Source organism: Microcaecilia unicolor, chromosome 3 (assembly GCF_901765095.1).
Source record: "Microcaecilia unicolor chromosome 3, aMicUni1.1, whole genome shotgun sequence".
Taxonomy (NCBI): domain Eukaryota; kingdom Metazoa; phylum Chordata; class Amphibia; order Gymnophiona; family Siphonopidae; genus Microcaecilia; species Microcaecilia unicolor.
Window position 1 is genome coordinate 464,507,314 of NC_044033.1, and position 14,199 is coordinate 464,521,512.

The window sequence follows — 14,199 nt, forward strand, 5'->3', positions numbered from 1 at the left end:
AGTGACCCCGCCCCTAGATGGGTAGGGGGCGCCGACTGATAGGCTGCAGGAGGGCACCAGAAACCCTAGCACCGGCCCTGTATCTTTCCCCCTAAACCAACCTCTCCTCTTCCCTCATTCTTTATATCTGTGGATAACACTCTCATCCTCCCTGTCTCATCAGCTCGTAGCCTTGGGGTCATCTTTGACTCCTTTCTCTCCTTCTCTACACATATTCAACAGATTGCTAAAACCTGTTGGTTCTTTCTCTATAATGTCACCAAAATTTGTCCTTTCCTTTCTGAGCACACTACCAGAACCCTTGTCCACACTCTTATCACCTCTCGCTTAGACTATTGCAACTTGCTTCTTACAGGTCTCCCATTAAGCCATCTCTTTCCCCTTCAATCTGTTCAAAATTCTGCTGCACAACTTAGATCCCGCCAGTGTCGCTATGTTCAAATTAGCCCTCTCCTCAAGTCACTTCATTGGCTCCCTGTCCGTTTCCATATACAGTTCAAATTCCTCTTATTGACTTACAAGTGCATTCACTCTGCAGCTCCTCAGGACCTCTCCACTCTTATCTCGCCCTACGCTGCTCTCCGGGAACTCCGTTCACTGGGTAAATCTCTCTTATCTGCACCCTGCTCCTCCACTTCTAACTCCAGACTCCATTCCTTGTATCTTGCTGCACCTTATACCTTGAATAGACATCCTAGGTCAGTATGTCAAGCTCCATCTCTGGCCGTCTTCAAATCTAGGCTAAAAGACCACCTTTTTGATGCTGCTTTTAACTCCTAACCCTTACTCACTTGTTCAGTACCCATGTTTTATCATTCCCACCTTAGTAATTCCCTTATCCCTTATGTGCCCTGTTTGTCTGTCCAAATTAGATTGTAAGCGCTGTCGAGCAGGGACTGTCTCTTCATGTCCAGTGTACAGCGCTGCATATATCTACTGGCACTATAGAAATGATAAGTAGTAGTAGTAGTAAAAGACCCTCTTAGTTAACTGAAGATTGCTTGTTAAGTTTTTATTGTACCTACCTTAAGGTGTTGATTTAAGACAGCATCTCAAATCTGACATCTAAACATAGATAAAATACATTTGGAGAAGAAAATATGAAGCATTTGAAGGAAAGAACACTTTACAAACTGTTAAGCATGGGGCTGGATCTATTACACCTTGGGGCTGTGTGGCAGCCAGTGGCACTGGAAATATTGTGTGCATAGAGGAAAGAATACATTCAACTAAATGTTAAGATGTATTGTAAGCCACACTGAGCCCGCAAATAGGTGGGAAAATGTGGATACAAATGCAATAAATAAATACAAATAAATATCTTAGAAGCTAATATCTTATATTCAGTAAAGAAACTGAAACCAAAAAGAGGGGGATCTGAAACCTACTTCAAAATCAGAAATCATTGGGTCTCCCGAAATACAAGCGCAGGAGAGAGTGCTGGAACCATTATAGTAGAAGTCTCCCTATGTGTGTAAAACCTGCACTATGCTGGGACCTAAGCTTTACTATGAGTTAAGTAGCTTAAAGTGGCAGCAACTATGAGGAGTATTGCACTGAGCCCAGACTGCTTTGTACTTTCCTGTCAGCTTCATTGGCACTGTATGCTTGGGAATTGCCATCCCTTACTTCTGATAGAGAACATGTAGCTATGGACTCAGAAGGGACATTGTCAGAGAAAGGATTCTAGGCTCGGTGAACCATTGATCTGACTGAGCTTGGCACTTATGTTTTTATGATTATTGCTGCTTTACTGTAATTATGGTTTTCTGTGGCTTGAGTGTTCTGGAAATGGGACATAAAAACATAGAGATATTGTTTTATAAAATTGATTGGATTTTATGTTTTCTGTAATGTGTTCTTTACTTGACATTCTGTTGTATTTATAAATAATAAGCAGGTTAAAAATGAAAGAAGTCTTACAAAAGATATTTTCCAATTATGTTAATATAGATTAATAAGGATTAATTAGATTTTTCATAAAACAGAGTTGAATGATACATGTGCTAAATTATGATAATTATTTTGTCACAACATCAGACAAGATTTCAGAACATTTTGTAGGATATTGCAATGTGTGTTGAAGTGTTTTTCCTCATGTCTGGTCAAGTTAAAATTAAGCTGTGGGATAATGCCTCTTGAGTCTTTAAATATAGTGTAATTGAACTGTTCCTATAAGTGTGTATATGGTTTAGCATTGATAAGTGCTTAAAGCAGTTGAATTTAAAATACATAGTGCTACCAGTGATACATTTTACACATTGCAGCCTACTTAGAATCTATCATTGAGTACTCCCAAAGCATTTTAATGGTGATTCCGTAACTGTGTGCCTGCATTTACACGCAACTTTTGTGCATAATTGTACAGAATAGCAACACTTTTGCAGGAAAGCAGCAAAATTAATAAGTGCAATTCTGTAAGGGTGCATAGTTTGCATAACACCTAAATGCAAGGGGTGTTGGTATAGACAGAGCTGTCAGATACATTGTGGGTAGGAAAAGAAATATGCTGGGTTAGATCAAGATCAGAAAGGAGGGTATGACAATCATGTCTGACTGGATGTGTGGGTTCGTCAAAATATATGTTATGGTCACCTAAGAGGAGAAAAATGTGAGGGGAAGGGACTTATGTAGATAGAAAATTATACAGACTGTCAAGATGAGGCTATTGTGAAGATGAAGCCCCCACCTCAGGATCCCACGTCCCTCTTCCACTCAGGGTGAGCTGGTTCTCAGTATGCAGATTTTATGCAAATTATTCTACTACCCCTTTCTGCTCAGGGTGACCTGCTTCTCAAAGGCAAACACAGTCAGGTCTCACCAACAGGATATTCTCTTACAAATCTTTTATTCCCCCTCCTGGGCCACACTTCTTCCAGCTTAGAACACTTTTACAAGCTTAAACAGTCCTTCCAGCTTAAACATTTCTTCCTAGTCAGTTCAATCTTCCAGCTTAAGCACCTGGACACTCAGTCCTTCCTTGTAACATGAACACCCCAGTCCTTCCTTGTAACCCGGACACCCAGTCCGTCCTTGTAACACACAGTTCTTATACCTGGCACTCTAGGGCCTTCTTACCCCAGCCAGCTTCCTTGCTTTGCACACAGTTCACCACCAGTCCAAAGGGCTCAGCCAGTACTTCACATGGGGACCTCCTGCTTCAGCTACCAGCTCTCTTCTTCTGCTGCCAGCTCTCCTCTCCCCCTCATCACTCAGGTGGGGTATTAAGTGTTTAATGGCCAAACAGGACCCAGCCCATAACCTGCTGTACCTGTTTCCACCTCCAGGACTCTCCCCGGTCCTAGCGACCTCCAGCTATACCTCCCCTTACTGGCTCCCTTCAGCTACTCACCCAGCCCTTCTCCCTGGACATTTTAGGGGAACAGCGCCCTTTAGGGGCCTAACCAGGGTAGGACAGCCTCTCCCTTCTCAAAAGACCCTGCAGAGAGGAAAAGTAATGAAGGGAGTTTGGTAGAAAAGAAAAATATCAAGTGGGGATGATCCTAAAAGAAAGTGACTCAAAAGAGTTGGAGCTGAGAATTAAGGAGGCGAATATCCAGGTGACTGAAATAGATAAAAGCAAGGCTGCCACCCCTCTTACAAGGTCAGTTGAAGAAATGAAAATTGAAGCCAGGAGGGTAAACATTATTGAGGTATGCAATATAAGAATCAGAAAGCCAAGTTTGCTTCATACACAATTTAAGAATCAGAAAGCCAAGTTCCATCATACAAAAGATATCAAGGGAGGCTGATTGAATATGGTCCTAAACATGATGTGTTTTTTTGCCATGGAAGTAATGCATATTGAAAAACCCATTTCTAAGAGGGGAAGACTTTCCTACCAAGAATGAACTTGGAGCAGATGAAGAATTATGTGTGAAGAGTATTGGACATAAATGAGATGAAGGTCCGTATCCCCAGTGAACTGTGATAGGTAGTGGAGCCGACCCTAGCTGTCATGGCTTGAATGTTGAGAGGATAGTGGTAGATTCCCTGAACTTGCCCAGAGTGTGTGTCTCAGGTCCTGCTGACTTCCAGAGGAGATCCACTAGGAGGTCTTATGGTTTCACATGGACGAGACCCTAGACCCTTTTTCCTGTCTGACAAAAAAAATTGCTTGAATACCTTCTAGACCAATTCCATTAAAGTTCACCTTAAAGCAATTAGTGCTTAGCATCATCCAGTACACGGTAAGCCTATTTTCGCTCAGCCTTTAGTTGTTCACATCATGCGATTTGCTGATTTTGAGAGAACCTGAGCATTATGGAGGGTGCCGTTGTGGTTGCTAATGTGAGACAACTTTTGAGAGTTTTGTTGCAAGGAACAGATGTAATTTTAATCTGCTCTGAGGTCATTGGTCTCGGGGGCGGGGGGGGGGGCTAATAATGAATGCCCCAGGCTGATTTTGATAAAGTTTAAATATTTTAAGACTACTACTACTACTAGTTAACATTTCTAGAGCGCTACTAGGGTTACGCAGCGCTGTACAATTTAACAAAGAGAGACAGTCCCTGCTCAAAGAGCTTACAATCTAAGACCAAGGAGTTGGTGCTCTGGAAGACCCTGTTGTTGGGACATTTGAAATGAAAGGATAACATAAATTATATCTTTCCCAACTACAACTGGGAGACTTCTACTACTACTACTACTATTTAGCATTTCTATAGCGCTACAAGGCGTACGCAGCGCTGCACAAACATAGAAGAAAGACAGTCCGTGCTCAAAGAGCTTACAATCTAATAGACAAAAAAATAAATAAAGTAAGCAAATCAAATCAATTAATGTGAACGGGAAGGAAGAGAGGAGGGTAGGTGGAGACGAGTGGTTACGAGTCAAAAGCAATGTTAAAGAGGTGGGCTTTCAGTCTAGGTTTAAAGGTGGCCAAGGATGGGGCAAGACGTAGGGGCTCAGGAAGTTTATTCCAGGCGTAGGGTGCAGCGAGACAGAAGGCGCAAAGTCTGGAGTTGGCAGTAGTGGAGAAGGGAACAGATAAGAAGGATTTATCTATGGAGCGGAGTACACAGGAAGGGGTGTAGGGAAGGACGAGTGTGGAGAGATACTGGGGAGCAGCAGACTGAGTACATTTATAGGTTAGTAGAAGAAGTTTGAACAGGATGCGAAAACGGATAGGGAGCCAGTGAAGGGTCTTGAGGAGAGGGGTAGTATGAGTAAAGCGACCCTGGCGGAAGATGAGACGGGCAGCAGAGTTTTGAACCGACTGGAGAGGGGAGAGGTGACTAAGTGGGAGGCCAGCAAGAAGCAGATTGCAGTAGTCTAAACGAGAGGTGACAAGGGTGTGGATGAGGGTTTTGGTAGAGTGCTCGGAAAGAAAGGGGCGGATTTTACAGATGTTGTAAAGAAAGAAACGATAGGTCTTGGCAATCTGCTGGATATGAGCAGAGAAGGAGAGAGAAGAGTCAAAGATGACCCCAAGGTTTCGAGCTGAGGAGACAGGGAGAATGAGAGAGCCATCAACAGAAATAGAAAACGGGGGGATCGGGGAGGTGGGTTTGGGGGGGAAAATGAGAAGCTCGGTTTTGGTCATATTTCATTTCAGGTGGCGTTGAGACATCCAGACAGCAATGTCAGACAAGCACGCTGAAACTTTGGTTTGTATGCAAGGTGAGATATCAGGGGTAGAAAGGTAGATTTGGGAGTCATCAGCATAGAGATGGTAGGAAAAGCCATGTGATGAGATTAATGAACCAAGGGAAGAAGAGTAGGTAGAAAAGAGGAGGGGACCAAGAACAGAACCCTGAGGTACGCCGACAGGCAGAGGGATAGAAGTAGAAGAGGATCCACCAGAGTGAACACTAAAGGTGCGGAGGGAGAGGTAGGAAGAGAACCAGGAAAGGACAGAGCCCTGGAATCCAAGTGAGGACAGGGTATCGAGAAGTATGCTGTGATCGACAGTGTCAAAATCAGCGGAAAGATCAAGAAGAATGAGGATGGAATATTGACCTCTGGATTTAGCCAGTAATAGGTCATTGGAGACTTTAGTAAGCGCAGTTTCGGTTGAGTGGAGAGGGGCGAAAACCAGATTGTAGTGGGTCAAGAATAGCATGTGAGGAGAGAAAATCAAGGCAGCGGCGGTGAACAGCACGCTCAAGTAATTTGGAGAGAAAAGGAAGGAGGGAGATGGGTCGGTAATTAGAGGGACAAGTAGGGTCGAGTGAAGGCTTCTTAAGGAGAGGTGTGACCACAGCATGTTTAAAGGCAGCAGGGACTTCTAAAAAGCAAACGGAATACATGGACTTTAAAAAGATGTTGCAAGAAAAAAAATCTGCAATTCCAATTAGTGTACCTTGTCAAGTTGAAAATGCAGGTGAAAGATGCTTAGAAGAACAAAGTTGGGGTAGGTATAAAAAATGACAAAATAATTGAATATCCCTCAGAGAACAATCAGGGTGATTATGAAAAGAAGTGGAAGTTATATGGCAGCACCAAGACCCTACCTAGGTCAGGTTTCCTAAACCGGATCGCTGAGTAAGAAGGAGACTGACTGGGGAAGCAACCAGGAGACCAATGGCAATTTAAAAAAAGCTATAGCCTTCCATGACAAAAATATCCCAAGCACTCCACAAATTTGGCCTGTATGATAGCCTAGGAAGAAGGAAGCCATTATTCAAGCAAGTCCTCCTTAAATCCCTTTTGATGTATACATTCAGGTGATGCTATAGGTTTGTGACAAAATGTTTTGTGGTCTAATAAAACTCAAATAGAATTTTTTAGCCTGAATACAAAATATTACGTTTGGTGCAAACCCAACATAGCATATCTCCCAGGGAACACTATCCTTGCTGTGAGGCATGGTGGTGGCAACATCAGGCTTCTTGTTTTCAGAGTCTGGGGCGCTTGTCAAGATAGAAGGGTGTCAGCCGGTCACCCTTCCACTCCTGGGCCACGGCTGACCCTGCTTGGCCAGGTTGTTCCAACTACAACTCCTGCTCCATCTGCCCCGGGCAACTCTCCGTTCTGATGACCACCTCCGTATCCTCCTTTCATTCAGTCATACCTCAAGGTGGTTTTTATGAATAGTCTTTAGATTGTAAGCTCTTTGAGCAGGGACTGTCCTTTATGTTAAATTGTACAGCGCTGCGTAACCCTAGTAGCGCTTTAGAAATGTTAAATAGTAGTAGTAGTAGTATTTTCCCAAAGGATGACCAAAGACTTCAGTCATATCTTAAAAGAATTCCTCTTTTATTTTCACACAACACAGTTCATCTTTCTTGCAATACATGATACTATTTCCTCCTTCAACATTAACCCTTGTTAATATTCACAGGGTTACACAAGGATTCCTTCTTTGAATTGCAGCATAAAGTTCACATTTCAATCATTAACCCTTGTTAATATTCACAGGGTTACACAAGAATGCCCAAGCAGACACCTCCGTTCCTTCCTCCTCCCTCTCCCCTGACTGTTCCACTTTATCCCATTCCATCACCTCCTCCTCCCACTCAGGCTCCCCCAGCTGTTCATCATTACCCTGATTGGAACTCATCTCCCAATCCTGCTCCTCCTCCCCCACTGCTTCCTGCTCATACGGGACATGTGCTTGCCTCCTCCGCTTTTTCTTGGGTTGCTCTCGCTTTCCTTGTGACTGTCCTCTCAGTAACCCCCCACAAAGAACAATAAATGGAAAAAAGTATTAAATTATTCCTTAAGGAAAACCTGCCCTCTGCATGAAAGCTAAAATTGGAATAGAAGTTCATCTTTCAGCATGACAATGACTAGAAGAACACAGGCATAATTACAGTAGAGTGGCTTTGAAATGAAAATGTAAACCTCCATGACTGAACACCAGTTTGAACCACAACTTCAATACAATTGAAAATCTGTGGCAAAGCTTATTGTCCAAAGATGCGCCCAAAGGAACTTGTCAGAGCTTGAATGTTGTTGTAAAGAATGGTATAGTACTGAAAAATATGTGTAAAGTTTGAGACCTATCCTAACAGATTCTAGATATACATAAATCTGTTCAAGGAGGTGTAGACTTTCTAAAACCACAGTATTTTCATCATTTTAAATGGTTGTCTGTATTCTCATGCAGCACACTACAATTTTGATGCATTACAATAGATTTTTCACTACACCTTTTGAAATGGTACCATGTATGGCTTGGTCTTTCACACTCAATGCTCCTATATTAATGAAATTCTTTTTTTTTTTTTAATTCAGTGTATACTGTGTTGTTTGGAATGAGTAATCTTTCCCTTTCTTTTCTCACAGATTTTGGAGTTAGTTAAGGGTATGCATTACCAGCTTGCTTGTCAGAAGTACTTTGAATTGACACACAATGTAAGTACATGTTTAATTTTTGTTGCAATAATTAAGAGTTGCTTTATGTGTCTCCAAGAAGAGCCATGGAAATCATGCATGAAGCTCAAAAGGCTCTCTTCATTTATCACATTCATCATTAACTGTCATACCTTATTAATTTTTATGAGTTAATTATATTCCCCCCGATATTCAAAACCATTTAACCGTCCAGGAACAGCACTTGGCCAGTTAAATTGTACATATCCAGCTATCCAGCGATATTCAGCAGGGGATAACCAGCTATCTTCCGCTGACTATTGCCAGTTAGTGGCTAGCAGATAGCCGGTGGTATCAACTGGTAGAACTGGATATCCACCAGTTTTTAAAGCTGGCTTAACGTCCATATTTGGCCGTGTGAAAACGTGGAATATCTTTGGCCGGTTTAAAGATAACCGGCTAACACTGAATATCAACTTAGCCGGTTGTCTTTAAACTGGCCAAAAATAAACCAGATATTCAATGCTAGTCACCGGAAATGATATCTGGGCTTAGCGCTGACTGTGGGAGTTAGCCAGTCGAACTCCCACGCTCTGAATATCGACTCCATTGTCTACATAGGATATTTTTGTCCTATGTGTTTAGTTTGAGGGTTTCTTTGTGCATGGAGTTAACATAATGTGCATTACTTTACATTGTATATACTAATTCATATTTTAAAAGTGGTGCTATAGACGTTTTGGTGCTTTTTTGTGGTGTCAATTCTGTATCTTAAATATATTGGAGTTGGGTGGTGAATATAATTAAAACTGTAATCACCAATGAAATCTAATTAGCTTTATTGCAGATTCAGGCATACAGTTGATATTTGCATTCACTTATGTTGACTATTTTTCCCTAAAGGTTTCAGGACTTAATCAACTTGAGGGCTATTTTGTTTTTAATCAAACTTTATTTGCAGTTCATGTTTAACCATGCTCCATATGTATTCAAAGATGTTACAAACATTTTCTGTTAATTTACCCACCAATGTTTCTCTTTCTCTCTCTCTCTTTCTACCTACTAGCTGAAACCCAGTAATATTCACTGGGGGAAATTGTTCATGCCTCTTGTCTCTCTGTTAAATTGCATCACCCCAGCCTGATCTTATCACCTTCTGCTCTGAAGATTTGGCCCTTTGACCTCAACTTCAAGCCAAACAGATCAGTTGCTCTCCCATCCCTCTTTCCTGTCCCTAGAAGCAGTGTGTAGGTGTGACTAAAGTCGTGTGGAAGAGTGGCTGACAGTGACAGCTAGTGCATGAGTCGGTAAAGGGTCATGGACTTGATTTGCCACCTTTCTGTGGTACAACCAAAGCAGTTTACATATTCTATGTAGGTCCTTTGTCCCTGCTGGGCTCACAAATCTGTTTTTGTTCCTGGAGCAATGGATGCTTAAGTGACTTGTCCAGGGTCACAAGGAGCTGCAGTGGGAATTGAATCCATATCCCCAGGTTCTCAGCCCACTGCACTAACCATTAAGCTACTCCTCCACACTCTACCCTCCCTTCCCTGCAGGCCTCAAAAGTCACCGATCACCTAGTCCTAGCAGTCACTCTTATTATCTCCGTCTCTTGACCCTAGCAGTCACTCTCACACACTCCATCCCAGCCTTTGACCCCATAAGTCACACACTCTGAGGCCAACACACGCAAGACTGTCAACCTCTCTGTACGTCCCATAGAGATGAAGACAGGGCATTCTCCCCCTTGGCTCCTCCATCATGGCTCATGGAGGACAAGGGTTTCTTCCTCTGAGGCTTCTCATCCTTTTGTTCTCATATTGCTTCCAAATCATCCTTCAGAAGCCAATGTCCAAGGTATTGTGCACATATGAGCTAATGCATGTATGCACACACTGCTTTCAGTTCCCTATCACTGTTATATAGATATAGATAGATATAATCTATATTTTCATAGTGTCCCACACATCAATCCAGAGACTTGTGGGTTGTGTCCCTCTACCAGCAGGTGGAGATAGAACCTCCGAGGTTTGCTACATGTGGACCTGTGCAGCCAAGTAAACCTCAGTATTCTCTCTGTCTAGCAGGTGGAGGGACAACGCTGTGCAGCTCTGGTTTGATCTGGCTACTGGTGTCCTTTGGGCCTAGTTTAGCACAGACAGGCGTTGAGGAGCTGTTTGCAGCTTGTGGTGTACACCTGGTGGTGCCAGGTCCCTCCCGGTCTCCCCCTACCTTTACTCTTTCGCCCGCGGCTGTTGGCCTGATCGGTTGTTTCCTTTCTCTCCTGAAAAAAAAAAAGGTAAGCATCTCTTTAAGAGACTTTGTTTTTGTTTAATCATACGGAAGAACTAGACAGTCTGCCGAGTCAGTTTTGGGGAAGGCGTTTGTGGAGCATGTCAGTGCCTTCTGAGGCGGCTAAGCGCTGCTCCCAGTGTGGGGGCCGGAGAGCAGTGTCAGGGGAGTGTGAGTCCTGCCATTGTCAGCCCGTAACGGGTGTTCAGCGCAACAGAGGTTCCCCTCAGGTTTCCCCACAGGGGATAGTTTTGGTGGTTTCCTCGGGGCAGTTAGTGCAGCGCGCGTTGGCGGGCGCAATGTTTTCCTCTCAGGCGTGACCCTCTCCGCAAGTGGCGGTAGATAAGCAAGAGGCGCAGCACGCTTCTGTGGCACAGGCTCCAATGGAGGGAAGCGATGTAGAGGGAGCAGGGGAGTCCCTTTCAGTTCCTTTTCCCCCGGATTTTGTTTTATTAATGCACAATGCCTTTCTTCTGAAGAAGTCAGGAGCTTCTCTTCAGGCAGCCCCATCTCTTCCTCAGCAAACTTCAGTTGCGGCAGCCTCTCAGTCTTTCCTGCCAAAACGTCCTCAGGTGGAGATTTTGGATCCCGAGGAGCTATCTGACACAGATGGCCCGGTTTTGTCTCCGTGCTCTCCCTCAGAATCATTGGATTTGGCGGATGAGGTCACCCTGCCCTCTGAGGAGTGGGATGATCCGACGGCTGCCCGCCTTTTTCGCAGGGAAGAGCTTCTCTCCCTGATTGTTCAGGCTTTTGAGGTTTTGGCCATTTCACCCCCTGAATCATCAGGGGGAACAGGTCCGGTGCCCTCTATTATGTCTGGCACCAAATGCCCACCTCATTCCTTTCATGTGCATGAGGCCATGAAGATCCTTATTTCGGCACAGTGGGATACGCCGGACAGTGGTTGCTAGAGCTATATCGCGTCTTTACCTGCTGCCTGCTGCTGGCTTAGACTTGCTGAAGGTCCCTATGGTGGATTACTTAATCACAGCGGCTAATAAGAAAACCACTCTCTCTCTGTGGAGGGTGGCATGGCTCTCAAGGACCCTCAGGATCGTAAATTGGACACTTGTTTGAACCTGTCCTTTGAAGTAGCGGCCCTTTCCCTGCAGGCCTCAGTTTGTGGCTCCTATGTGGTGCGGGCATGCTTATCATGGATACAAAAAGTCTCCTCTCTGGAAGAACTCGTGGCTGTTTTGCCGGCCTTAGAGTCTAGTTTAGCCTTCCTTGCGGATCTTCTTTATGATCTTTTGAGGGCTTCGGCAAAGGAGGTTTCTCTAGCAGTCACCTCGCGCCGCTAGCTGTGGTTGCGGCATTGGGCTGCAGCCGTGGCCTCTAAGTCATGATTAGCGAGGCTTCTTTTTAGGGGAAAGCTTTTGTTTGGGACAGACCTAGAACAGATTGTGAAGGACCTAGGTGACTCTAAGGGCCAGCGCCTCCTGGAGGACAGGTCCAAGTTTCTGCGACTGGCGGGACCTAGACCTAAGTTTAGGGATACATGGTGTTACCATCCAGGTCACGGGTCCTCTTTTCAGAGAGCAAAGTCTTCTCAGAGACCTCAGCCCTTTCGAGGTGACAGGCGGGCCTTCCTTTCCGGTAATAGAAATCAGCCCGCAGCCAGGTCCGCCCAGTGATGGGGCCCTGGTCCATATCCAGCCGGTTATTGGGGTCAGACTGTCCCTATTCCTTGTGGAGTGGACCAGGGTAACATCCGACGAATGGGTCTTGGAGGTTATCAGAGACGGCTACAAGTTAGAATTGGTTCGTCCGACAGTAGACTCTTTTCTGGAATCTCCTTGCAAATCTCCTGCCAAGCTACGGGCGGTTCGTCACACCCTTCTTAACTTACAACGACTGGGTGCCGTCCAGCCTGTATCCCCAGCAGAAAGAGAGGGCGGTCGATACTCCATTTATTTTGTGGTGCCAAAAAAGGGACGGTTCTTGGCAACCTGTTTTAGATCTCAAGGGTGTCAACCAGTCCTTACGGGTTCGGCTTTTCCGCACCGAAACCCTTCACTCAGTGATCGCAGCGGTGCAGCCAGGGTTTTTTTTGACGTCTCTCGATCTCAAGGAGGCCTATTTACACATTCCAATTTTGCCTCCCCACAGGCGTTTTCTTCGCTTTGCAGTGCTCGGTCATCATTTTCAATTCAAAGCGATGCCCTTTGGCCTTATGGCATCGAGATTGACTCACAGAACTCTGGAGAAGCGAGGAGCTGAAGTTAAGATGGTGTCACCGGCCCCATTGGGTGCATCGATAAGCTCCCTTTGGCTCAAGGAAATTGTGTCAGAAGGGGTGGAAGCAGGGGTGGAAGTGGCATTGGATGCTAAACTGCAGAAGTTGCAGGATAGAATTTAAGCTGCACATGATCGTCTAGATAGCACAGACTTAGAACTTGATGTACAACAACATTGCATGGGAGCACTGGAAGTCGAAGTGTGGAACATGAGCTGAGATATGGATAAGTTTCGTCATAGTTTGCATCAAATGAAGCGCAAGGTGGATGACTTAGAGGGTAGATTCCGGCACTAAAACTTGTGCTTGGTGGGACTTTCTGAGACTATGACACCTGTTGTTTTGGTGCAGACTCTAGAGACTTGGATTCCAAAATCTTTACACTTGCTTTCCTTGGATGTTCCTTTTAAAATAGCATGGGCTCATCTGCTGGGCTCGGTGTCTGGTGTGTCTGCGTAGCCTAGGGTGGTTGTCTTTCATGTGGTACACTTTGCACACAAGCAAGCTATCCTGCAAGCTCTTCGAGGTGTTAGAATTTGAAACTTAAAAGTCTTATGTTTTCAGGACTATACTGCTACAGTGCATGCTGCTCGGAAAGCTTTTGCTCCCTTGTGTTCTGAGCTTTACCTCCGAAAGAGTTTATGTGCTTTGCTTTACCCCATGAGACTTCGAGTTAAGCATGATGGCAAGACTTTATTTTTTTTACTACAGTGGAGGCAGCACAAACTTTTCTACAAAGTATCCCAGCCAGAAAGGGCATTTAAGATGCTGCCCCTGTAAGCTTTGACTTTCCTTGTTGTCATATTAGATTGTGCCTTTCTTTCTGTGTTATTTTATTATGTAACTAGGAAAAAATGCCCATTTCTGAGCGGAATGAAACGGGCGCTAGGAAGGGGCCCCCTCCCTCTGTCCCTCCGAGCTACTTGCCTTGTTCGCTGCCTGTGGCGTTTCCGTTTCGGCCCTCGTCGAGTGTCATAGCTCCGCCCTCGATGTCATGACGTTTTGACGTGAGGGTGGTGCAGACACTCCAGTGCACACCGGATATCTCGGGCGCCTCAACTTCCGTGGAGGCTTCAGAACGTTGGGGTTGCCTTTTATATAGAGAGAAGATTTGCCAGTGCATAGCAGAATGCTTTAGTATGCCTTTCTTTCGTTTCTTGTATAAGTCGAATTACCATTGTTGGGATGTGGGATTTCTAATGCTGTTGTACGGTATCTTTGGGTTGGTCATGTTAGGTGGAGAGGGGTGGGTGTTTCATGGGTCCAGCCCCATGTTCTGGGGTAATACCTTATAAGGAGGTGGGGTAGAGAAGGGAAGTTGGGAGGGGAGGGTTATGGGGGTGGTGGGTTGTGTGTGGAAGATTGAGGGAGGATGGGGGAAAAAGTAAATGTGCTTGATGACTCTTGAG

At 44.7% G+C, this 14,199-nt stretch overlaps 1 protein-coding gene across 2 annotated transcripts in view; it reads left to right on the forward strand.

Annotated features, from left to right (window-relative positions):
• The window catches only part of PRIM2 (DNA primase subunit 2), a 470,633-nt gene that overhangs the window by 430,907 nt on the left and 25,527 nt on the right, over nucleotides 1-14,199 (forward strand). For both annotated transcript variants that reach the window (XM_030198993.1, XM_030198994.1), the window contains exon 13: nucleotides 8,233-8,301. In XM_030198993.1, coding sequence (XP_030054853.1) covers nucleotides 8,233-8,301 — 69 coding nt within the window. The remainder of the gene's footprint in view (nucleotides 1-8,232; nucleotides 8,302-14,199) is intronic.